At 42.5% G+C, this 27,007-nt stretch overlaps 1 protein-coding gene across 1 annotated transcript in view; it reads left to right on the top strand.

Annotated features, from left to right (window-relative positions):
* Window positions 1-27,007, top strand: part of SARS1 (seryl-tRNA synthetase 1) — a 102,071-nt gene that overhangs the window by 30,862 nt on the left and 44,202 nt on the right. The window contains exons 3-6 of the mRNA XM_086923175.1: window positions 2,864-2,944; window positions 4,841-4,999; window positions 17,005-17,148; window positions 17,596-17,751. Of these exons, the coding sequence (XP_086779301.1) occupies window positions 2,864-2,944; window positions 4,841-4,999; window positions 17,005-17,148; window positions 17,596-17,751 (540 nt within the window). The remainder of the gene's footprint in view (window positions 1-2,863; window positions 2,945-4,840; window positions 5,000-17,004; window positions 17,149-17,595; window positions 17,752-27,007) is intronic.

Here is a 27,007-nt window from a genome sequence, read left to right as displayed (position 1 = left end):
AAAGTCATTCTAAACGACTGGAAAGACACCAAAAAGGCAAGCTATGCCTGTTGGCTAAATTGGGTGATTAACCTACGAGGGGCTGATAACATCTCTCTACAAAACACACTAGGGCGCCCCTCACAAAGGAAACTTTGGAACTCGCTGGATATATACTTCAAAACCCATAAACCCCCGTGATTACCCATAATCTGAACTACTATGCCGCATCGTGATGTCCCACCTAACTTATCAGATCTTATATCTTGTATCTTACCTCTTACCTCTTATAACTATCCTTTGCTGTCTCTCTCTTCTGTTCTTCTTCCTCCTACCTACTTCGATCCTTTCCACTCCCTATTGAATTCTATCCTCTCAGGAGCCCAGCCGAGAAAGGCATCACGGCTGATTACCACATTACCCTCACGACCGTCACCAACGGTACGAACACCATCGGGGGACATAATGCCTTTCTCTGTTATTCTTTACGCCAAATCCTCTTGAATAAGGTATAATGAGATGTATTTGTTATATGTACATTGCTACTTCTGATTTGTATGCTACTAAACCCTGAAATTTCCAATAAAAACTTTTGAAATGAAAAAAAAACAAAACTCCTATCATTCAAACATTTCCTTTCATGCATCCACAGACATCACACATTCATATATTTACACTGGAATAACAATATTCTCAGAATGCCATAGATTACTCCTTTTGAAAACACTTTTTTGATCAATTGTGTCTTGGTTATTTGATCTTATGGCTCTAGTTACAGTCTACGCGTTTCGAACTCGCGGTGTTTATGGAGTTCTCATCAGGACAAGAGCTCTGTTGCTCAGAGCATATGCGATGGCTTTAAGTCCTCCCCGGCGCTAAACCATTTTAATTTCACGATCCTACATCCGTCTATATTTTTATCGGCTACTTGGAATGATTGCGCAGGCACAGTGTCTACAGATTTATTGCGTGACGACTGCCAGATTCAGTCGTCCGCCTCACCGAAGGGGGAATCACTGTCGGCATCTTGACTGGACTGTGGCAATGCCCTTTATGTTGGGATACAATCGCAACTGCTGCTGAAACTGCAGAGATTGCAGAATGCAGCATCAAGATTGATACTTGACATCCCCAGGTATGAGCCGGTCTCCCACTGATTGGAAGCTCTGCATTGGCTCCCAGTGGCCAAAAGGATTATCTTTAAATGTCAATGTTTGGCCTTTAAAACATTAAAAGACATTGGCCCGCAGTTTTTAAAGACTCATTTGAAATGGTATACACCAGGCAGGAGCCTAAGATCGGCTCACGCTAAACTGCTACAAAAACCTAAGTTCAAGCAGGTCACATGGAGAGTAAGAAGTTTCCTAGGTGGAACAATTAAAATCTGGAACCTCCTCCTAATCTCTATCAAGAGCAGTACGTTGCTTATGTCGTTTAGAAGAGCATTGAAGACCTGGCTCTTCACAAATAGACATGGCGCATAATCTGCATTAAAACGATCCTGTCCTACTGTCCCTAGCGCCAAGACAGTTTTATTGCAAATATGCGAAAAATACGTAGGGCATGCAAAAACACACCATTGTATTACATTGCACTTGTGTTAACATTACAATCCAAAGCCAGTACACTGAACTATACAGGGCACTCACTAGACAAAAGGGCCTAGGAATGTTCCATGTTTTTTTTTACCAGTTCATATCTGTGTGAAATGTTCATCCTTAACCTCCATATTGTCAGCCAAACATATAGGGATTTGAACATGGATTTCTGCTTCCACACAGAAAGCATCACACACATACTCCTTGTTCACTCTGCTACATTTATATGGAGCAAATATACCTACTTCGTTGATATCTAGTACGGATGGGATGAACAACCCTCAGGCCTCGAGAAATCTACTCGCCCACTTGCTATAGCGAGTCCGATTTGATCAGGGCTATTTTTAGGTCCTAAAGGCATGTTCTGGTGAGCTGATAAAGAACTGGTGTTCTGTTCGCTCAGAAAGTGAATGAGCAAACAATGCCTTTAATCTTGTTTTTAACTTGTCAATTTTGCTCTGCTTTCAGAGACAGAGGTTAAATATTAACTTTTGTCTTATAGTTTGCAGTCGGAGAAAGAAAAGGATAAAATAAGCAGTAAAGTTATATGATTTTATAAAGTGAAATGTCTGACAATCGTGCTGTACAAAGAGTGTGAAATGAATGGCTGTAGGATGTCAGGTTTTTTCTAACACATTTAAATAGTTTGTAAATGAACTGTACAACGTTTAAAAAATGTATTCTAGTAGTTATCAAAGCACTCTTGTAATTTGGTGTGATGAAAACAAGTTTAATACGATGAAAAATCCTCACCTACATTCAATAGATACACATTTGGAGGCCAGACGTTCCTCATTAGGGTGGCAACATTTGGAACTCTTTTTACAATTTGACGAGAAACTAGTCGTGGGCTTAAAAAATGAAAGAAGCCTCTAAACTTGGTACAGTTACGAATGTTTTGACTGGGGCAAACTGAAAATTCAGGCAGGGCTGTGACATTGTGCAGCAGCGTTTGAGGGTCCTAATCATATGAACTTGGCTCGTTTCAATAAGGACAAAACACATATGTTTATTGAACCCAGGCTCTAAAGAGCTTGAACCACTCCACCGATGAAATGTCTTTCCATGATATGCCTTTATCATGTACTTACTTTGTGAATTGGAAGACTCAAACCCAGAATGTGTGGCATGTATCATAATTGGGACTTTTCTCAACACTAACATCATTGTATAGTTGACGTTTGTCAAAATTCTATAACATCAGCTGCACCGGTTACCGTATTTTCTAGGTAGATTTCACCACCTCATCTTTTGGTGTAATAGTTATTTTGAATGTTCTGTTTCAGAAAAAAGAACCCGTAGGGGACACCGAGACCATCCCAGAAAATGCACAAAACCTTGATGACCTCACAGCAGAGATCCTTGCAGTAAGTCTCACTGGCATGCACTGTGAATGTTCACTATTTGTTTCTCTTTACTTGCTGTTTTTTTTCTTCTTGTGCATTTATTCTATCATTTGCACCTTAAAGTTGCAATTCACTTTCAGGCGTATCCTAAAAGAATTGATGAATTTGCTGTTAAAGTTAGATTTTCTGAATGCACCATCAGCATTTCACTTTTATTTGGACACCTACGATTCTTGGAAATGTTAATTTTAAGAGCTATTTGTATTTTCTTACCCCAGTCTTTGAACTGAACAGTCTTAACACTTTGAATGTATTGGAAGAAGACTGTGGCAAAATAAGGAACATTCAATAGGAAAGGCAAGGAAATTCATGCACCATGTTGGATATCGAACATCCACCCATCATATAATTTATGCACAAATGATTATAGATTCCTCTAAAATTAGCATTTTTTTGTATGCACTTCTTAATTTTTTTTTCGAAGTTTTAACTTTGCTCAAATTTTGTTTTTCTGTAGAAGCACAATTGGATATAAAATTTTGAAGCAAAAAGTTGGGTCCCACTATGGGTGTCTAAGACAACCTTTTTGTGTTCAGAGAGAGCTCCCCACCTGCTTTTTAATGTATACATTATGTGAAACCTAGTAAAATTCAGCATTGGCACATTTTCAATGTTCTTCTTTCCAGTCTTTGCTGATTTTCAATTTATCTACAGTAAATGAAACGTAGAAGAGATGAAACCAAGATTATAGCTTGCAAATTTGTTTATAACTGAACTAGGGTTATTTGTTTTAGTATAGTTGCTAAATTAATTTATATTTTGGCCCACTTTTGTTGCTCGTAGCCAAGGAACAATTCAAATTTGGTAAAGATATGTGTAGGCTTTTTAGTTAGTGAATGTGTTGATCCGAAAAAGTAGATTATGTTCTCTCTGAATGTAGTACTAGCTAGTTCCAAAGAATATATGCTCTCTCATTTCCTACCTGCCTGGGTACTTCCTAAATAATTAATTAGTAAGACGTAGTGTTGGATATGTCCATCTCTTTTCCTTTTCTCATGCAACCCCTGATAGGTTTGTGCATCTAGCTTTCCTGAGGCAGAAAGTCAGTTTAACATTCTCCTTTCTTTCAGTTTCTTTTCCTCACTCCTGTCCCTTTTAGGCTATGTATTGTAAGAAGCCATACTTCTTCTGCCTGAGTCCCACTTGCCTGTTAGAGATGAAGATCAGTTCAACTCTCTCACTAATAATGGAGAATTGCCTTCATAACATTTCTGGATAGTACACCTTCATCTCTGTTTCCACCCTGTTTTTTGGGGGGCAGAACGTATGCTGAACCCTCCATTGTTATGCCCCCTTTTATTAGGACATTTATTCTCACCAACTTGTAAATTATGCCCCCGTTTGTCTTCCTCCTGAGAAGCAATACATTTGACTAGGAACCAGGAAAGAAGACCTTCTTTTTTGTGACTTCTTTGGTTGTTTGCACAAGCATTCTCCAACAGTCTCTGCGGCTGAGTGTGTGGTGCCTGCTTGTGGTATGCGTAATACCCTATTTGCAATCGAAATTGGGTTTCTCCCCAGCTAACACACACCCAAACAAGTAAAACGACATTGCCCTCCAAAGCCCTATTGGAAAGCATTGGAATTTATTGTGCATGTGACAGGTTAAGGTTTTAGATAACCTGGCTTTTTATCTAGTGGCTAGCAGAGAATTTGACATGGATAGAGGTAGTTGGACATTATTAGCAAATCTTGGTTGTATGCCTTTATTGATAGCGTGCCTGCCTGGAGACTTAATTTTAGTCTGTGATCTAGGCCTCTTGTGCATGTGTTCTGTGTAAGTCCTGTGATTATCAGGATTGTTGTCCTCCTTTAAACTAATTCTGGTGTCAAAGTAATTCGTTTGATTTGTTCCAGGGTCTTACAGTAACACAAATTAAAAGGCTGCGTGTTCTCATAGACGAGGCCATTGAGAAGGGTAATACTGAAAGGGTGAAGTTGGAAGCTGAGCGCTTTGAAAATCTGCGCGAGATTGGAAACCTTCTCCATCCCTCTGTGCCTATTAGCAATGATGAGGTGAGTAGCTGAATTGCTGTTTACCAAACTTGTTTGCAGTTGGATGTGTATTCTTAGGTGATAGAAATGACATTCCTTCTCCCCCCCCCCTTTACCTTCCCACTTTTTAATATATTGCCAGCTCCAGGGAGTATTAGTTAGGTTTAAACTCTTGTTCCCAGAAGAATTTAAATGGTTTTCGACTCCATGCTATTCTCTCACCTGTCTTTGAACGTTCCATACAGATTCCTGCTGGTTCCTAATTGAGGAGACCAAGAGTACAATACATTTCTTTCTGTGCTTTATCCGTAGGACAGAAGCAGTCAGAAGGGCAATAGGAGGTCTGTAGGCTTAACGTATACAGAACAGATAGAAGCACAACAGAGTGAGGGATGGGACAGGCAGTGAGAGGGAGACCACAGAGCAAGGAATAGCACAAATACCTTGGCATTGCAGGAGTTATACTTTGTAAAACTCAGTTAGCATAATTTTCTACTCCTATTCTTCGTACAAAAAGCATTACAACTTTTTGAACCACATTTGATCGTACATGTTGAGCCTGGTAGTAACAAGTACAAACTATTGATAAAAATACAGAGACTACACTTCATTTCTGATTTCTCAGCACGCTAATTTTGTGGTATAATTATATACATTTAATACATACCAACCAAGACCCACATAAGTAAATCCGGGTTATACATGATTAACTCCCCTAAGAAATTTTCTAAAGAATCCACCAGTTTGAGATATCCATGGAAGTGTAGTTATTTTGCTAGGGTTATGATAAACAAGGATAGGCAGAAATATGAATTCTTAGTAAATATAAGAAATAAGGGAGATGTAAAATTAACGGGTCCAGGATGTTGGACATAATTAGAGAAGGGGAATGACCAATTATTTTGGAAAGTAGTAGGCAGAGAGATGGACCAAAATACTGTTAAATGTCCAGATGAAGGTATCACAAAATCATCATCAGAACGTGCACATTGGAACCCTGCTTCACCCCCAGTATTATTAGCCAGCGGTCTAAAAACAGCCACCTTCGAGCTCCTCCTATTTGATGTGAAATCTAATATCATTCCTTAAAAAAATTTTGGGGTGAATTTTACAGAAGAAGAATTTGAAAGCACTGAGACATAGACACACAACATAGGTCTAACTCATAGAATGCTTCTAGGTTTGCAGCTCTGCCACGGCCTCTTGAAAGCCAGTGCAGTGCCCAGTAGGTTTAAGATCAATCTAGATAAGACCAAGATACTATGTTTTGCATGTCACACAATTAATAGTGAACGCCTCATGTTTAATTTGTTTCTGGCCATAAGAGAATATTGTTCCTTCTATGGTGCTGTCACAAGAAATGCAGTTTCCGCATCTGCGATGGCCTTTGACTGGTGGGAGGTTAAAGAGTGACTGAATGGAACTTAAGTGCTTAGGTAGTGATGTGTCTGCTCGAACCAATTTATTTTTCACACTCTCGTTCTTTTTAAGTGCGAAGATAGGTGGAACGTCAAAAGGTTTCAGGCTCCGCACTGTATTCCAATTTTTGGTGACTATTTTCTTGATTTCTGTTGTGATATGTCGAATGTGCTGTATGACATAAGGAGATAATCAAAAATGAAATGTTTACACCCAATGTGTACCTTCTTGAAAAAAGCGTAAATTAAGGTGCTTAAAGTATATAAGCGTTCATTGTCAATAAATAGGACATTGACTATAAATAATTTGTGAGATCTATGGTGTCAGAGGCATTGTACATTTTTATCATATTTACTTTGATTCCAGCCTCTGATTACCTTAACAGAATCAATCCCCTGTGATTTTTGTTAAACTTAGTGTAGACATCCGTCTACGAGGGACTATTTGGAAATCCAATTTTCCCCACCTGAGCGTCATGCTCCACTAGGCAGAACCACAATCTCACCTTCTGCCCGAATCTATGTTTGGTACACCAGGGTAATATCTGAATAATAGAGAATATTTCCTCCATTTATCCCTTACACTGGTGCCACAAAATAATCTCACGTACCTAAGAAGTCAAAAGAAAAGACCAGCCACATCACTACCCTTCCGATACCTAAATGTCAGAACCAAAGACCTTGAGCATTAGAGAGGAAGACATCGAAACATTATTGAAGAGACCATCAACACTGAATCCCGGAAACACAGCAATTCAAGCTGGCCAATCCACAGAATTGGAAAAAATTGCCCGTCTAAAGAAAAAGCAAATCAGAACATCCCTCCATGGGGAGGTATTACTAGAACACTTACGAGCAGGAACCATTCCAGTAGGATTACAAGTAAAAAATGTGCCGGTAATTTTTACTGATGACCCCGAATATCTGGAAGGATTTAGTCATATTGGCACAAAATGCTCAAGAGATTGGATGTTCCATTCAATTAAAACTGCCGAACGACTAGGACTTAAAGAACAGGAGTTAATCAAGGAACTGGAAGAAGCTTTCAAGAACAATCAAGCAATTGAAAACGCCCAGGCACTCCTAAGCAAATTAGAAAAAGAAAATCAAATCTGCCAGAAAACAACAGAAGACTTCAAAAAACAAAAACTATTGAAAGACATCACCAATTACTCGGAGAAAAAAACATACCCATATCTGGAAAAGGACTATTACAAACAACAACAAAACACTAGTGCCCTACGTACATACGGAGGTCGCAGCAGAAGACAATTCCTAACATTCTCAGAAGACTCCTCGGCATTAACCAACTCAAGTTGACGCCGACGCCTCCACCAGCAACAGAGAAGATCAAGCCCGCCAATTCTACCAACAGGCACCTTTTTCCGACAGAGGCAGAGGCAGATCTCGTGGCCGCCCGAGAGGCAACAGGTGGTTCAACCGCCCAAACAAACAATACCAAGGAGAAATCACAACGAGGAGACGAGTCTACCGATGGTAGACCCGTATAAAAACGCAGTCTTCAATCTGTCCAAAGAGTGAAATGAGTGTGCTACAGAAAGGATTAACATTCATTCCGACAGTTCGTCCAGATATCTGCCAAACCAAATTGGAACTAATCCAACTTTTCAGAAAAATGAGACTCAAAATATTCTTTGAACATCAGCCAGATCTAACGACTAGAAATTACTCCGGACTAAAAAATCCCTCTACCTTTTTTCCACATTCCAGTCAAATGCCTGTGGAACTGCTAACATTCGAAAAGAACGTGTTGCGGGACCTTGATACGCTCGAAAAGAGGAAGAAATGATACATCAAATGGAACCTCAAAATGGATGAAAAAATGGCACTACAAGGACTCCAAGACAACAAAAGTCTCATCATCAAGCCGGCAGACAAAGGTGGGGGGATTGTCATCCTCCCACGTGAAATGTATGAAGCTGAAGTCATACGGCAAGTTACGGATGAAAAGTACTATAAAAAAGCAAACGACAATTGGAACGACAAACTGACACATCGCCTGGAAATTCTGGCAAATCAAGGTCGTAAGGAAGGCTGGCTATCCAAAAAGGAGGGAGAATATTTAATAAACAAGAACCCACGCACACCTTTGATGTATATTCTACCCAAAATCCATAAGGACCCCTTGAATCCCCCGGGCCGTCCTATTATTTCAGGAGTCAATTCAATCCTGGAACGACCAGCTAAATATGTCGATACTTTTCTTAAACCCCTTGTTGGCCAGACTACAAGCTTCATCAAAGATACGATGGAAGCAATCAACTTTATAGATGGCCAACCTTTTGATGAGTCAATGGAATTCCTGGTAACCATGGACATTGTGAGTTTATACTCCAATATCCCCCAAGAAGATGGCTTGGAAGCCCTTGAATTCTTCCTCGAAAAGAGAGAAAGACCACATAATGTTCCTACTGATTTCCTAATGAAACTTGCGGAAATCTGTTTGAAATTCAACTTCTTCAAATTTAACAACGTCCAATACCTCCAAACCATGGGGACGGCCATGGGATGTCCATTTGCGCCAGAAATGGCTATAATGTACATGGCTCTATATGAATCCACTTGGATCTATAACAATAATCCATTCGATGGTCATATCAAAATTTGGCGTCGGTATATAGACGACGTCTTCATGCTATGGAGAGGTGAAGAACAACAACTAAAAGTATTCGTTGTCTGGTTAAATGACCGCAATCCCAATATCCAATTCCCCTTGGCATACAACAAAACCCAAATCAACTTCCTGGACCTGATAGTCAAACATGAAGATGGTACCATGTTTACCACCCTATACACCAAAGAGACAGACCGGAACACCTTCCTACACTTTTCCAGCTTCCACCAACGCAATCTCCGTGAAAATCTACCGCTAAGCCAATTTATGAGATTGCGCAGGAATTGCACAAAGAAAACCGACTACTTCCACCATGCCCAGGAGCTGATGCATAAGCTGATCGAGAGAGGATATCCCAAGAAATTATTGAAGAGAACAATGAAGAGAACTTGGTACATCCCAAGAGACACCCTCTTGATCCCCAAAGAAAAAAACAAGGAAGACACCCCAATTGTATGTGTGACAACCTTTTCTGGAGCCACAACAGAAATCAAGAAAATAGTCACCAAAAATTGGAATACAGTGCGGAGCCTGAAACCTTTTGACGTTCCACCTATCTTCGCACTTAAAAAGAACGAGAGTGTGAAAAATAAATTGGTTCGAGCAGACACATCACTACCTAAGCACTTAAGTTCCATTCAGTCACTCTTTAACCTCCCACCAGTCAAAGGCCATCGCAGATGCGGAAACTGCATTTCTTGTGACAGCACCATAGAAGGAACAATATTCTCTTATGGCCAGAAACAAATTAAACATGAGGCGTTCACAAATTGCAACACCTGCAACGTCATTTATTGTGTCATATGCCCTTGCGGATTGGCGTACGTGGGCAAAACTAGCCAACCCATAAAAACGAGAATATCCCAACACCGCTCCAGGATTCGGTGCAAGAAAGAAAATGCACCCATGGTTCCCCATTGCATTGATAAACATCATGGACCAGACGACCTCAAATGGACAGTTGTAAAACTTGTGAAGGGTAAAAATGTGGCCAACAATTTGTCTAAACAAGAAGCGAAAACTATCATGTATCTTAACACTGTGAATCAGGGATTAAATGAACTAGCGGAAATATCCAGTTTCACGTGTTAATCACTATACCAAAATCAGCCCAATACCCTCAGCCTGCATTTATCGCATTTATCCATGCATAACAGAAACCAGCGTCTTGATCTCACAGCAACGAGATCATATGTTTAAGACGCGAAGAAACTGACCAATCAGGAGCGCTGAGAAACATGGGCCGTAGAACCAACCAATGAGAACACGGATCTCATTCAGAAACCGGGAGAAAAGATTCCATGCCGGACGCGCGCTGTTTAAACACACAACAGCGAGAGCCGGCAGAGAAGCGCCACGCTCTGAAGGGAGAAGCGGAAACACAGGATTGCTACGCACTCCTGCCCGTCCACCCCGCAAGCCGACAGCTCCGCGATGAGGACGCCGTGACGAACAAAAAGACAAGAAAACGAGCAGCGACCAGCAAGATCAGCCGAAGGTACGATATGCCCATGGCGGGCCCCTGACCCATCAGGGACCCTTGAAAAAAACGGAGCGCACCCGCTCATGCCTTTTAAAAGACACTCGCAAACAGGCATCCTCCATAAGTACCAAGAGGCATTAAGTAGGCCCCCAATTACAATAGGAGAGATGCCCTCAGTTTGTCATAGACTCACCACCAATTCATTTGTCCTGCTTTCTCCGCAGTAATCCCCGACTGCTGGCCCCCAGTTCAACCAGGCCACCGTGGGACTTACCACAGCGCCTCCTGTATTTTACATGTACAACAAGACATGCAGAATTGCCTCTACTTCGATTGGGTACGTGAGTCTTATATGTACTATTGTGCACCAGAAAACATTAAAAAGCACTGCTAATTGGTCCTATAACCCAGATTTAATCACTAAAACATGCCCCTTATAACTTTCCCTTAGGTGTAATACGATGTCCCACAGCACCTACAGCGAGCCCTGATGAAGACCTGTCTAAATAATTCATCCTGTCAAGAATCCAATAGGTCGAAACGCGTAGGCTCAACCTCAGAGCCAGGAGAAATTTATGCCCTATGATCCAGTTAAAATAATTTGGACATACCGTGAGAGACGTATCTCACAGCAAGGCATAAAAACTTTCACCAAATAAGTGACTTTCCCTGGCTATACGCAGGACAATTAATCACTCCTTTGAGGGAAAAACTGATAACATACCCCTAGGACACCCACATAATTCTTGCTAGACCGATAGTAGGACCCTGTTATTAATTTCATCACTGTGTATTGTTGATATATGAATTTATTAATTTCATTACTATGTATTGGTTATTTTCACGTTGATTTATTTTTAAAGTCAGCAAGTTATTAGTTGTTGTAAATATATGTCGAATGTGCTATATGACATAAGGAGATAATCAAAAATGAAATGTTTACACCCAATGTGTACCTTCTTGAAAAAAGCGTAAATTAAGGTGCTTAAAGTATATAAGCGTTCATTGTCAATAAATAGGACATTGACTATAAATAATTTGTGAGATCTATGGTGTCAGAGGCATTGTACATTTTTATCATATTTACTTTGATTCCAGCCTCTGATTACCTTAACAGAATCAATCCCCTGTGATTTTTGTTACACAATTAAGTACCAGCAGAGACTGGGTAAATGTAGATTGGAATTAGTTTGTCAATATTTGGGCCTAATATTTGAATGGAAACATAATACTGTCTCTGCAGAATAGTGCTACTTGTCTGATTTTTATTTTCCCCCTCCACCAGAAGCAAACATGTTTGTTTTGTGAGTAATTACATTTGCGATCAGTGTTTTCCAAGAAAGAGGTTTTTCATATCCCTCAACTTTAGTCTATTGATGTTGCTGAAATGAAAGGAAACTCCTTTCATAACCAAAGATTTCCCGGAATGATTCTGTTCAGGACTTAAAACTTGCACTCAGGACATTGCACTGACTCTCAAGCAAGGGGTTAGTTCCAAAACTCTCCCAGTTTTCAACTGCTCAGTCTGCGTATTGGCCATTATTTCACTGAAAAATCATCTACAGGTGTTTGCTGCACTAAATTTTCCTTTACATACATTTCCACCTCTTTGTTAAGCTCATTTCCAAAACAGCAACAGACTCCTCAACATCGCATTGTGCAGGCCCCTTAATAGCCTAAAACAAAATGGCATGTCATCTTTCTTAGCATGTCCCTAAATATGACTACCCTATCTGTAAACCCTAAAACCATTCTCTTCCAATCAACTCTCATAGCTGAACTTGGCATGCAGATTCAGTGTAACCAGGAGCCACAAATTTGATTTAGCACACACTAGAAGTCCCTCATATCAGAAGCAAAGCTTCTGCAAAGCTGAAAATCTCAATTTACAGAGCCTATCAAATCTGTCCTTTCCAGCTACCTGCAGTTATAAAATGGAACCCTGTGCCTTTATGCATTTGAAGTCTTCTGCTACTCTAGCCCTTCTGCAGAAACGTCAAAAAAGTTGCTCTTTCGCCAACACCTTAATGACTGATAATACATTTACACTCCCAGTTTTTGTGCATTCTGCAATCAACCCATTCGAATCACACTCTGCTCCCAGTTTTCTTGTTTAGTCTTATTCTGTTTTGTAAAGACAAGATTTTGGGCCAGCTGTACGACCATTGGATTTAGCGCCTCGCAATTTGCGACAAATTGCGAGGCGATAAATCCAATGCACAACAGTGTCTCAGACACTGTTTGCGATTACCAATGGGGTTGCAAATTGCGAGGCTCATGATAATAATCATGAGCCTCACGCAATTTGTGAGCCTATTGGGAATGGCAGGCCCGCCCAGGTATGGTGCCCTGCTGGGCTCAGCAGACCACCATGTCTGGGACTGCTTTTAAATAAAGCCGTTTTTTAAAATGCAGCCCGTTTTCCTTAAAGGAAAACAGGATGTATTTAAAGAAAAAATGAAACATTTTCGTTTCATTTTTTAATGGCAGGTGGTAGTCCCTAGGACCACTGCCGGCCCGCAGTCTGTTAATGAATACCTGTAGAAGCTCACTGACGGAAACTGCGGCTGCGGTCATAGTTTGATTACGACCGGCCGGCTGGCTGGCTGGGAGTGAAGATGGTGCCAGAGCGACCCCCCAGTCAGTTTCCTCCCGAGTGAGGGGGGGATCGGACCTGGCCCAGGTGGGCACTGGAGTGAAGGCGGGCGCTCTTGTAACCAGTTAGCGCTGCAGACCTTTGGACCAAGCTGCACTTGTGTGCGAGGCAGTGGGGGCCAGCTCAGCTCATCAAGAAGGTGCGTGGTGCCTGCGTTACACCCTTAGTGCCGCCTGACTTTAAGATGGCGGGAGCAACAACCCAGCGAGTAGATCTCTTATGAAGTAGCACGACAGGAGTCCCCGGGGTCCATAAAGCAAGCAATGTGGGAGTCGGATTTGAGGAGAATCCAGAGCTGCAACGTGTGCCTGACCCTAAGATGGCCGTCACTGGGGACATTTGCCCAGGGGAAGCTACCTCCTTATTATCAGCGCTCTATACTGGGGGCATTGTGAGACCTGCTTATTCAAAGTATAGGCCAGGCCCTGGCTTCCCTGACTCTAAAATAGCGCCCAGATCAAATCAGGTCTCTAGGCACAACTCCTCTTCAGTTTTACCCCGCTAGGAGGTTTGAAGGCAAGAAAGATGGGTTGTCCTACAATCTGCGGACCTTGGAATCTGTCCCTTCCACATCTCCTCTCACCACTTTTGCCCTGAGGGCCAACTGGAGAACCTATTGGATGGCGCTTCCCAGTAACATCAGGAAGGGTGACTGTCGATGGAACTTTGACAATGCCCCCTGGGCGGATACAATAACTGTTTGTACTTACCTCGGTGCCAAAGCAACCTTGGCCGATACCTGGTGGAACTGTCCTATGCAGCTATAGAGGAGTTTTGGCTCTGGTTCACCCTCTTGGCCGACACCTTATTTATTTAAAACATTTATTAAGCGCAACTGTCACCTTGCAGGTATCCTGGCGCTGGTGGCTACTCCTGGGTTTATAGACAGGGAGGTTGAACTTTAACTAGCAGGCTAAAGGGGTGAAGGAAAGAGCCAAGTTTTGATTCGTTTCCTAAAGGGTAGGAGATGAGTGATTTGGCGGACATCGGCCGGCAAACTGTTCCACAGCTTAGCTGCAGCCACTCTGAAAGATCTGCCTCTGATCCTGGACTTCTTATATTTGGGGACTTTCACCAGGCAGGCAGTTGTAGACCTAAGTGTTCTGGTGGGTGTGTACCACGAGAACAGGCGTTGGAGAGGTCTAGGTCCTGCACCATGTAGTGCCTTGAAGACCAGACAGAGGGCCTTGAAGGCAATACGCTGCTTCAGCGGTAGCCAGTGCAGCTCGGCCAGCGCAGCGGTGGCAGAGGATCTTCTGGTCCAACCAAGAGCCAGTTTGGCTGCTGCCGACTGAACTCGTTTGAGTCTGTCCAGTAGTGTCACAGGGGATTCAAACAGGAGAGCATTACAGTAGTCAAGGCGACTGAGAATAGTACACCTACGCAGCCGGACATCTGACATTGTTTTCCTCGTCGCCCCTTTGTGTTTCCTTCCCTCCCCCGCATCTCATGTTTTTGTTTTCTCCTATGTCCTTACTTGAAACCTGTAATTGATGTAACTATGTAACTTGTAACGCTCTGATACCTCCAGGTCTAGCCAGCGCTATATAAAACTTCGCAAATAAAAGCTCTTTTGGTTTGCAGTGTTGCTTTAAAAAACAAATCCAATCTTGCAGCATGGGGAAGGGACATGGATGCGGCCATGGTGGAGGGCAGTATTCAGTAGCAGGGGCTGTCGTAAAAAGTGGAGTAAAATTTGGGGGGCATGGAATAAATATAGGGGTGATATCTGCGATCCACCACTGGACCGAAATGATGATGACTCAGATTCAGATGCAGCATGAAGACCTGAGGGTGCGTAGATGGGGTCCGGTTGCTAATGCCGAGAGATTACAAAATTGTGACATTATGATAATTGATGTTATTTATGGTGATGAAGTGCTGAGCTATACTGCTTATGTATGTATAAAATTGTTTTCCTGTTTTGCTGGAATGAAAATGAATAACAAATGTTTGCAAAAAAAACAAACATTTTAACAGCACATAGGAACAATGGTACCCAAAAAAATGCAATAAACAAGCTGTTCATGACCTTTCATTAGGGCACACTGGAAAACTGCAAGGGTGTTCAGCAAAATGAGAATTAGGAATGTTCTGGAGAGTAGAATGGGAATTCTACATCTGGAATGGTGGAACAGTCACCTTTCAGACAGTTGGTTCTGCGGCACCACATTGTTTCTAGATACATGTTCTTTGTAGAATAATTCCCTTGTGTCAAGGAATTGTCAAGGGATACTTTTTAATTTTAGAAACGTCTTCAAGTCTTTCATGGTCATTGTGACCAAACAGACCACTCGGGATGAGTTAGTTTGTGGAGAGGGTACTCTTTCACAACGGTGACTTAGTACCCTCTCTGCCAAACTTAAGGTCCACCTGCCCGATTTACAGTTGCACCGACTTTAAGTATATTAACAATGGAACCTACGCAAGCTCTGTCGCTGACATACTCCTCCAATGGCCCGACAGAGTATAGGCTGTTGGGAAGATCTCGTATAACTCCATCTGCCCGATTTAGAGTGGCCAATGTTATATAGTTTGGGGGAAGGGAGGGGGGTTGCTTTTCATCACAGCCAAGTTTTAGGAACAGTAAGAAACAAAAACAATCCTCCAAACCATGATAGACAGCTCCCATAGTGTGGGGGCCATCAGTTTTGCTTTTTCCCAAAATAAACTCCTACTTTAGGAGTTTTGTTTTTGGACAAAGTAAAGCGCAGTAGAAGATTGAAGGGTGGCCTTCACGTTTGATGGAAGAATCTGCAAAATGTTTATAAAATTAACAGGAACTGTCGAGATAACAGTTCCTGTCAATGTTTAGAGTCTGCCACATGGCTGGCGGGCAACTCTAAATTGGGCTGACGGGGACCCTTGGTATATCAGGAGTATAGTACTTCACCATGCTGACTGACTTAATCTCTGCCTGCTGTGCTCGAAATGGGTTAGCTTTTCAAATGTGGTTAATTTTTTTGATTATCTACCATGATCTGTTGGTCTTTAGTATGATCCCTGTCTTCAACTGTAACATTACGCCCCCAGTGGCAGCTAATCCACTAAGGCAGACGAGCGTCTCCCCCCTGCTATTTCAGCAGTGCATAAAATAAAATGATAATAACAGAACATTATTATCCTTGTATTTTTCAATGTGGCACTCTGAGTCGGGCGGAGCTTGGCTACTTGACACCAGAGCAGAGTGAGGAGTGGTTTGATCTCCTCTAAGTGATTGACTGGGAGAGTCCGGAAGCCTGGGTGCTTCTGGTGCTGGCAGCAGATCTGAAAAGGAAGGAGGAGTGCAGCTGCGCGTCGGAGAAGATAAGTAAAAAAATTTAAATCCATTCCCCCGCCCCCGAGGCAACCACCAGTGTATTCCTCAGAACATTTTACTGATGCCAAAGGTATTCCACTCTGTCCATACATTGCTCATGCTTAAGCGTGATCTTCCACATTTGTTACCACCATCCTTGTGTTCTAAACAAATGTTTTCTTTTCTCTTTGTACAGTATGATCAGGAAGAGAAATGTGTTTTATTGTTCAGAAACTTTGTGCAAACACATTAGTTTGCAGAGATCCTCACTTGATTGAGTGTTTTTACTAGGAAGTGTATTAGAATATGCTCATAGTCCTTAAAATTATCTGATAATAAATGACCGCATTGCCCGATTGTCAAAGCTGTTGTATGTTTGCGTAAGACGTTCTAATGGTGTATAACAGAAATTAATATAGTGATAAAAATTCATCTAACATAAATTTTATGGTTTCCAGGGGGTGTGCACATAGGACAGGAATCTTCATGCAATAGTTCTGTCTTTTTTATTAGTTTATTTTGTCTTATGCATATAGGACAATGATAACAAGGTGGAGAGGACCTGGGGTGATTGCACCGTGCGTAAGAAGTACTCTCATGTTGACCTTGTGGTAATGGTTGATGGTTACGAAGGAGAAAAGGGAGCCATTGTGGCTGGGAGCCGTGGCTACTTCCTGAAGGTGAGTGGGTTTCCTGGGATCCAAAACAAATGCTGTACCTTCCTTCTCCCTTTACCTAGCCTTTGATCTTTTAATTAATTCAGCTGTGTGAAGCTAACAGCAGCATCTTTTAACTGACTTGTGGTTGTGTCATCACTTGGAAACACATAGGTACTTGTTTTGAGTCACAAAGACATCCCACAGTTGTTTGATGCTGTTGCTTCGCTATTGACTATTATCAAGTCTTATGTATTTACCAGCATATACTACTGTGAAATAATGTATTGCCATTTACTTAATTCATGTCTTATTCAGTGGGCTTGCCAATTCCTAAATGTGAGTTAACTATTATGAACATCTCATCATAGAATTTTTTCTCCCTACCCTCCAGCTACGATGTAGAACTGTTTGATTGAGAAAATGCAGTTTATTATAGCAGACCATTTTCATTTTGTTCTTGCCTTGCAGGGTGTCCTGGTTTTCTTGGAGCAGGCCTTAATAAATTATGCTCTGCAGACTCTTGGCAGCAGAGGTTACACTCCAATCTACACTCCTTTCTTCATGAGAAAGGAGGTGATGCAGGAGGTTGCACAGCTCAGCCAGTTCGATGATGAACTGTATAAGGTACGAAAATGGAAACCAGCACCTTCTAGCAGAAGGCAGAGGTGTTGGTAAAAACTAGCAAAGTCAATGGTTTAATCAGACCCCTCAGCTTCCAAGTCATTCTTTCGTTTGCCAGTGGCAGATTTTTTACTCTCCACTGGCGTGCAGTCTATTTCAAATGTAAGGCAGAATCTGTGAATCACCTTCCATTGCTGCAGATCAAATCCGATCATTGAACTATTTTCTGTATGTCCGTTGTTTTTACACTGCCTTGGAGGTCCTATAGGGAGTAAGATCTTACTAACATGCTGAAAGAAAGTGCATTGGTTGATCTGTTTGTCAGTTTTTGTTGTTTTCATTTTATTTACTACAGACCGTCGAGTGAGGTGTTACTCTTGTAGTCAAATAATTCCATTAACATACTTTTAAGGGCATGAATGCATGCTTCCTCAAGTAACCAAATCCCTGTTGGAGTGTATTCATGTTGACATACTATGTATTTAGGTGCTGTTTGAAAGATTACTGCTTTAATGGCTATCACATTTTCCTTTTAGCATTGTCCTATTTACCTTTGTTCAGGTAGGCCAGTGTATCATAAAAACAGGCTCCTTCATTCTCAGATTGTATAATTCTCGTTTATAAAAACATCTGTTTCTTACTATGTTTTCCTAGTCGTTCTTTTTTTCAACCTGAAAAAATAGTTTTGATGTAACTTCGCCTCTGAAGTTGTGTATCAATCGTATCGAGGACTATGCCTGTTTCCTATGCTTTAGACAGCTATGCGAGCAGAGTCAGAGGGATTGTACCAGTGAGACAAGCTACTAAATCTCCTAGAGATGGAGAGATCTCTGTTCTTGAGGGTGCATACACTCTTAACACAAAAGATAATGGAGTATGCGGGCTGAGAGTAAAATTTGAAGCTTAAATAAAAAAAGCCTGGAACAATTAAAAAATAAACTGGTATACACGTCTCAAGGGCGGCGCACATTTGGATTGTATTTGTCATCCACTCAAGTGTTACTCACTGAAAATGTCATTTTTCTCATTTGAGTACTTTTTAGGTCTTGCCTAGCGTTGAAGCGCGCATGCGCTCCTCACTCTGCGAGGCATCTTGTAATCGATAACATATCTGTATTGGGTTTGAAGCCACGCCCATCTTTTTGATTTGCTGGTGTCATCGTTTATGCAGGACGCTGGCCTCTGATTGAAAATGAGGCTTCTTTGCTACCGCCCTGTTTCCATTTAGCCCCGCCCACCCGGACTGGATCTATTACTCGCGGCGTGACACGGTGTCTCTTAATTAGCCGCTAAGCACTTTTTTCATGTATTAGCATAATGGCAACACCTTGCAGAGGAGCCCTCCGTTGTGCGCTCTTATGTAATGTCGGCTGTGTTACATTGTGTTGTGCGCTTTTACGTAATATCAGCCAGGGAATACTTTTTTTTTTTAACAAGCGTGACTTGTGCTCTTTCGCGTAATGTCGGCCGTTACTTTGTTTACCTGCGGACTCGTGCTGCCAGGACCCCACTGTAGCCTCCTTAAGGAGGGGCAACAGCTGTGGTACCGGAGCACGTACACCCAGGGTCAGTCTGTGCCGCTTCCAGAGCAGGACTTCCAGGAGGAGTCCGGTTAGATGCATAAAGGGTGCCAGCTACTAAGTTGTGGTTCATTTACCTCTGCCAGGCTGTGCCCGTACACCGTGTAAAGTAAGCACGGCCTGTGTTTAATCCCACCTGGCTAGAGGTGCTCCCTCATCCTCCTGTGTGCTTCATTGCTCGCCCAGCTCCTGAGAGGCACCTCGGGTGGCCCGCTTGTTGCATTTCATGGTTTTTTAGAACCGTATCCTGCTACAAATTGCCACTAAAGATGAAGTGCTTGCTTCTTTTGCTTCTAATTGTCCCTACGTGTGGAGGCTTGCATGCATGCCGGGGAGGGGACGCTCATTAGCCACCGTAGCCGGCATTGTCCCTCTCCAACCCCCTCATCTTCATTTGTCTTGAGGACAGAGCACCCCCTGCATGGGACAGGGCAGGCCAGTTATCTGATTCTGTGCATTTCAATAACGTTGTGCTTGCAGCCGAGTGGGTGTGCTCCTCGCTCATTGTGCCTACTTTCACCGCTGAAACCTCGGGGTGGAGCCCTGGTGAAGCCGTGCGTGCTCGGGCTGGACAGTCCAGTACTGCTTGCATGGTCCCCAGACTGCATTTCCATGGCAAGCATTTGCAATGCAATAGGTCTCGCATTTACGCGAGTTTAAGCTACTGGCATTGTAAATGAAAATGCCTTTTATTTATGTTTTGAAAACAAAAATAAAAGGCCTGGTTGTTTGCAATGTCAATAGCTCAAACTTGCATAAATGCGAGACCTATTGCATTGCAAATGCTTGTTCTCATTTCAGTTAATTCCGCGCTTAGAAGAGAGACCCCATTCCCTCAACCTAAAAGTCCCCTGCCCCTCCTTTTTTTTAGTATATATTTTTTTAACAGCCTTTCTCTTTGCTTTCTCCAGTTCCCTATTAAATCCCCTTTTACAATTTCTTTGACTGTATCCTAACCTCACCCCAGCCGGCTTGCCATGTTGTTTTGTTTCCTCACTACTGCACCCCCCCCCCCTCTCTTCCACTACCACTCCAATGTGACTTTCTACTTGTAGAATATTTCAGTAATTGAAGCACCTGTTTAATTTTCTGCTGCTAAAATCTTTTCTGTTGGCAGCTTGCCCCCCATTTATCCCATACATATGGTACAAGTATGTTAAACGATTCGAAATATATCCTTCTCACAAGTGGGTAACACATTGGTTGGGTAATCCAAAATTACTGTAGATGTCGGCACACCGTGTGTTTTTTGCCAGCTGAGCTGTATGCATATTTTGATGTGTTCCAGTAGGTGGAGCCATGTCACTATTAATAGTAGGTAGCAATTTTGAGTGGCAGAAAGTGCTGACCTGGTGGCGTAGCTCAGGGCAAAAAAACCTAGGAATAGTATGTGGGTTGTTAACGTGTAGATTTCTCAGTGATAGGGCACACTATTCTGCGTCCATTTCTCCATGCCTATGTTTACAGCCATTATAGCATGTTAAACTTGTTTAGCATGTTGACTTTGCCAATGCGTGTTGTCATTATTTTCAGTGTGTCTAGATTTTACCGTTTCACAATCTGTTAAGCATGTAGAGGTTGGATTTAGTTCATTATTTTGAAAGTATTGAAAATGTGGTCTGATGGATGCAATTTGTGAGGGTCAGAGATTTGTATATGGTATGAATATCGTGTCCGATTGTTGAAGTCTTAATGAAGGTAGGAAAGATGCAGTGTTGTTGTAGGTTTCTGTTCTATTTTAAGGATGGATCTGTGGGTGTCTAACTCTTTTTCTCAGTGGGATTCGAAATTTCACAGCAAAAACTGATCACAGGTGTGTAACTGGGCTTTTGTTGCAGTTACCTCTGATTGCCATTGCAGGCTGCGTGACATGGTGCAAACAATGAGTGAAAACATGACCTGATTCACGTCTGTACCATGCCAAAGTCACTGCATCTAATATATGTAAGTCACCACTAGAGCATGCCTTTGAGCCCAAAGGCAGGGCACAATATATTTTATGTGAGGACATACGTGCATTTGCAGACGTGCCCCTGTTATGTTGAGTTCTATTACTAGATATTGCAAGTGAACAGGGTAGTCCACTTAGGATATGTACTGGGCACTGATAAAACGAGTTCCCGTGCTACATAATGGCTTCACTGAAACATATATTGTTTAGTATCAAACACGTCATATTAATAAACCCACACTGAATCCAGTAATGGATTTTTTAATACGTGCACCTACAGGGCACCTTAGAGGTGCCCCCTGAAAACCTCCCAACTACCAGTGTTCATTACGTACTGGTCTTAGCCAGCCTGCTTCCGCATAAGAGTTTCTGACCCCAGGGGTTGGGGCCTTTTCTTTCAGGAGGTCAGAAACCAAGCCTGCTGGGGTAGAGGGTGTTTACATCCCCACCCATGGGATGACCTGCTGATTAGCATTTCAAGGCATGGGGCTTCAAAGAACCCTTTGGGATCTGAACAAGTCTGGAGATTGGCTATGCAGGTGGCATGTTGCACTGCCAGACTGGACACGCTTCTACGGTGACCAGCTGGAAGTGAATACCACTTTAGAGATTCCACCATCTTGTGTGGGGTGGAATTGGAAATTCTGGGACAGGGTGATGCCCACTCCCCAAAGTTCTATATCAAAGGAACTGTACCATTAGAGCAAGCCAAAACCAACCCGCCACTTGACATCGCATATGCACTCTATCAAATCAAGCTGAGTGCAGTTGGAACCTTAGTCACTGGCCTCTCCTCTATAGAGCTCGTCAAAATCAACTTGTCACAAGACATTGCAACATGCACTTTATCAAACTCAATCTGATTGCTTCTTGCACTTTATTCACTGGCTCCTCCAGGACAAAAGACTCTTGCGGACTAAATAGGAATCATCCAGGCTTGCGAAGCTAAATAAATCTGCTTGCAGATGCCACCAACCAACCCACCACGACCTGACTGACCCAGGCGGCGGGGACTAGAACCAGCCAAAATTAACATGTCTGGCACTTTTTATGTATTAATCTGATTTTAAAGTCACAAGACTCATTCACTTTTAGGGTGTATTAAATTGGTGGAAATAAACATGATTTGGCTGAACAAGACCTCATCTGACTTCATGCAATTTTAACTGTTTCTATGGGCGTTTGTTATATCGTGATAGTTTTAAATAACTTGAAACAATAAAAATGTATCCACCTATTTATCTACAATCTACTGTAACTCTGTCTTTATCAGCGAGTTTGAATGATTTTGACTTGATCATTTGGTTGTAGCTGTCATACAGGTGTCCTTTCATAGCCAGTTAATGTGTGGTTCGCTGCTTAAGCTTTCCTACCTGTAGTGCAATCTGCCTTTGCTACCCGGCTTTCTATTTAAGTTTGCTCTATGTTTAGCATTGTCTCTTACAGTATGAGTATGATAACCGCAGATTCAGCGAGTGGTTTATGTGGGCCTTTTGTCTGTAAGAAGGTTTCTTCCTCATTGGACGTAGGTCTGAGATGCATAGTAACATAATTCAGTTAGCTTACTATTTCCGGTAAACATTTACTTAAATTCCTGGGTTGAATTAGCCGGAGTGCAGGAATTATTCAACAAAACATTAAAGGCTATTTAATTACCAAGAACACATAAAATCTACACTTACTATACGCACGCACACTACCGTAAAAACATCTTGGAATCATTATTCTTTGCTACAGTTCACTGCCTAAAATTAAAGCCGTTTTTACTGTCTTTGGATGAACTTGTTTCGTTTTCATCCTACTTAAGGAAGTATGTTTTTTAAGGTTCTGAGAATTATGCGTACGGCAAATTTTCTCTTTTGCCATTATACAGCGAGGCATATTATTTACTTGGATGGATGTGGATACATACACCCACTAGGAGCGCTAGTATTATGATTGTTGATCAACTCATAGATTAAAATTGTGATAAGAAATTTAAGATCAGTACTTCTGATACGAAAAGTAAAAAAGCTGAAATCAAAATTCCCTTCTTCTACTGCTTAAGACTCAAACATGAACACTTCTTCGCCACTTCTTCGCCACTGGCTACCAATTATTTTTATTTCTCTGGGTTATGATTCTTCATTCAACATATGTCTGCTAAAACAATCTTGTCCACCTACACAGAGCTGTCCCCAGTAGAAACAGCGGAAAACCAGGGGCCTTCTGTATATACAATTAATATAATTTTGATGAAAAAAAGCTGAAAGATTCTTTGTGCTTTCAACGTATGTAAAAACAGCAGTCCAGATTGCCTTGTTCTGTTTGTAGGTTAAGCCCTCGCGACGCATGTCTCTTAAGCATTATGCATAAGGTTCCCAAGGTACTAGCACCCTACCTCACATGCAGGGCACAAGTCCTAAAAAAAGAAGTGGGGGGGGGGCGCTGTCACCGGAAGTGACGTCACGAAAGGTGGCTTGCACCAAGTACAAAGCCTGTACTGTTTACGGGGCCACAGAAAGATATAGGCTGGCCTGGCCCCGCTAGCCCACCCCCCCCCCCTTGCTACGGCCCCCTCAAGGGGGAACCAGCAGTTCCCTAGCAGATTCACCCTGTACAGCAAATAATCCCGTATAGTAGCAAAGGACTGCGCGAGGCCACCGGGACACTCTAAGTAGCGCACACAGGTCGTTATCCTTGCAGCATTACGTATCAAAAATCGACATCTGCCCAAAATACATATGCTGCACGGTGTAATTTCTCACCATTGCACCACTAAACAGGACTGATGTGTTCCGAAATGGAGGCTCTTCCACGGCATGCCCCAGTTTTAAAACTAAAATAATATAATATGTGCAGGAGTGTCTATTTTGTGGACTTATCTCATCTGTCGAGTAGTGCAAATTGAACTTGTACACCTAAATTTGGATCAAAAGAATAGACTTTGGCTACAGATTTATGAATCGCCTAGATTCCTCCTGTGAAGAAATCAAGGAGCGAGTACCTTAAAATGTATAGAACCATATTGAAGAGCAGTGGTATCATGCATCAATTTTGCATCCTTTTAAAAACATAGGCCCTCAAACTAATCGGGCTTAACAGCAAACGCCTTGTTTAGTATGTGAACGTTGTAAATACAGATTCACCCTGTGCAGCAAATCGCGAATGACCGCAAAGGACTGAGCGAGGCCACCAGGACAAAACCCTTGGCGCTCGCCCAAAGCACCGTCCTCTCCTTACGAACGGGCTAAGATAAAATGGGGTCAAAGCGGACCACAACCAGCGCGGCAGCGTTCAGCGCAGTCTGCGTTCACAGTGAGCAAGCAAGCCACAATGTCCGCAACGTGCTGTGAGCTCCGATCTCATCCCAGAGAGGCCAAAGAGTGAAGTCCAGCTGTTTGTCAGGGGGGACGGCATCACCCGGTAAAATAATTGGGGGGACACCATCCACCCGCGTGGTACCCCGACTCGAGCCCTGCTCACATGCATCTTTAACAACTCACTTAACACAGGATACTTCCCAGGAAATCTTTGATCTTCCCACTTTTGAAAACAAGCAATTGCAATGCAATAGGTCTCGCATTATGAAAGTTTAAGCTATTGGTCTTGTAAATGACAATTTTTTTATTTATGTGTTGGTTTTGAAAATGGCAAAATTAATAGCTTTGTCATTTACAATGCCAATAGTTATAACTTTCACAAATGTGACACCTATAGCATTTGTAATGCAACATGTTTTGTATTTACGTGACTTAGATGTATTGATATTACAAATACCAATGGCTTTTCATTTTTTTAAATAATTAATATTTAAATAAAAGTGATTGTAATTTATAATGGCAATAGCTTAAACTTTTGTAAATAACTTTTGTGAAGATTATGTGCAGTGTATTTTATTGTGATAAATCCAAGAAAAGAAGTGAAATATTAACATCTTTTTGTGACATTTGTAATAAAGCTTGAAACATTAAGAGAACATATTTGAACCAGTTGTTGAATGGGTGCACCGATTGATGCTTTGATGGCGCGGAGTGATGCTGTGGTGGCGCTGAGTGATGCTGTGGTGGCGCTGAGTGATGCTGTGGTGGCGCTGAGTGATGCTGTGGTGGCGCTGAGTGATGCTGTGGTGGCGCTGAGTGATGCTGTGGTGGTGCTGAGTGATGGTGTGGTGGTGCTGAGTGATGCTGTGGTGGCGCTGAGTGATGCTGTGGTGGAGCTGAGTGATGCTGTGGTGGAGCTGAGTGATGCTGTGGTGGAGCTGAGTGATGCGGTGGTGGAGCTGAGTGATGCGGTGGTGGAGCTGAGTGATGCGGTGGTGGAGCTGAGTGATGCGGTGGTGGAGCTGAGTGATGCGGTGGTGGAGCTGAGTGATGCGGTGGTGGAGCTGAGTGATGCGGTGGTGGAGCTGAGTGATGCGGTGGTGGAGCTGAGTGATGCGGTGGTGGAGCTGAGTGGTGCTGGGGTGGAGCTGAGTGGTGCTGGGGCGGCGCTGAGTGCTGCTGAAAAACTCTGTTGATGTAAATAAAGCAAAACTCTCAAAAATCTATTCTGAGAAATGGATCTATGGGAAAGCGCTTGGAGATTATAAATAAGCAAAACAAGCACGTTAGGGTAGAGGCATTCTGTGCTTGTAAGAGTAGGCGCCAGTCCAGTTGGAAATCGCAAAGGGGTTGCAAACCACTCTATGAGAAAGCGCATCACGGTTACTCTGCTTGTAGAGTGACAATGGCCAGAGCACATGGGGATAAAAGCACTGAGTGTGTGCAAAGAGATTGGCTGGTGCCTGAGAACTTGCTTTCTAGTCCGTCTTGGTGAATTGGAAATGCCGGCACTTGCGCCAGGGAATAGAACCCCCGTGCTTTTAAACTATGGAGACGGAAGCATTGAGTGTTTGAAAAAAGGAGATTCGCGGGTGCCAGGGGAGCTCGCTTCCGAATCCGTCTTTTAGAGTGGATAATATTAGCAAATGCACACCGGGATGTAAACCCTCTGCGCATGTAAAGTATGCAAACGTGAGAGAATTTGCTTACCTGTATTGGAGCTATCGAGTCACCAGTGCTCGGTTTCAGTCTTGAATCAAACTGTCAACCAGCTGGTGAAATACTGGAGTTGAGTTACGTCACGGCCAGCACGCCAAAGTTGTGCGCGGCCTGTTACGGCAGCTAAATACTGTTATCTCTGGCATCAAAAACCGGGAAGGTCAAAAGTTAGTGTAGATGATTCTGACGAGTTACTGGTTAAACTCCGGACACGGGAATACATGCAAATCTGTGTGCCGCTTATAGAAAGTTTAAATACTTTTTGGAATGAATAAAAGTGATGTTTGTAGGATACTGACAACTCAATTAGACCGCGTTGTGGGCGATTTAATAATGAAGGGGAGAAAGAACATGTAGTGTAACAAGCCCGTTCTGGTAACGAAAGAATCAGAAAGAGTCCACATCTTTTATGTTTAAAAATACCAGATGCCTGTTCTGTTACGATAAGAATCACAACAAGCATTGGCCGCCCCTTTGAAGTGAAGCTCACGGCCGTGAAAGTGAAAGCGGGATGTAATTAGGGGGGAGGAGAAGTGAGGCCGGCGCTCACTGCGCACGCTGGGAAAGCAACAGATGCCTGTGGGAGGGAGGCTGATGGCTTTGATGTGGGCGCGCTTTCCGCACGAGTGCACCACACGAACTGTCCGAAATCCGCGATGGTTTCAGACCTTGGTTTGCCACTATTCTCTCGTCTATTATCCCTTGCT

The sequence above is a fragment of the Lissotriton vulgaris genome, chromosome 5 (assembly GCF_964263255.1).
Source record: "Lissotriton vulgaris chromosome 5, aLisVul1.2, whole genome shotgun sequence".
Lineage (NCBI taxonomy): Eukaryota > Metazoa > Chordata > Amphibia > Caudata > Salamandridae > Lissotriton > Lissotriton vulgaris.
Note: the sequence above shows the minus strand (reverse complement) of the source record. Positions and strands in the feature narration are given on the sequence as shown.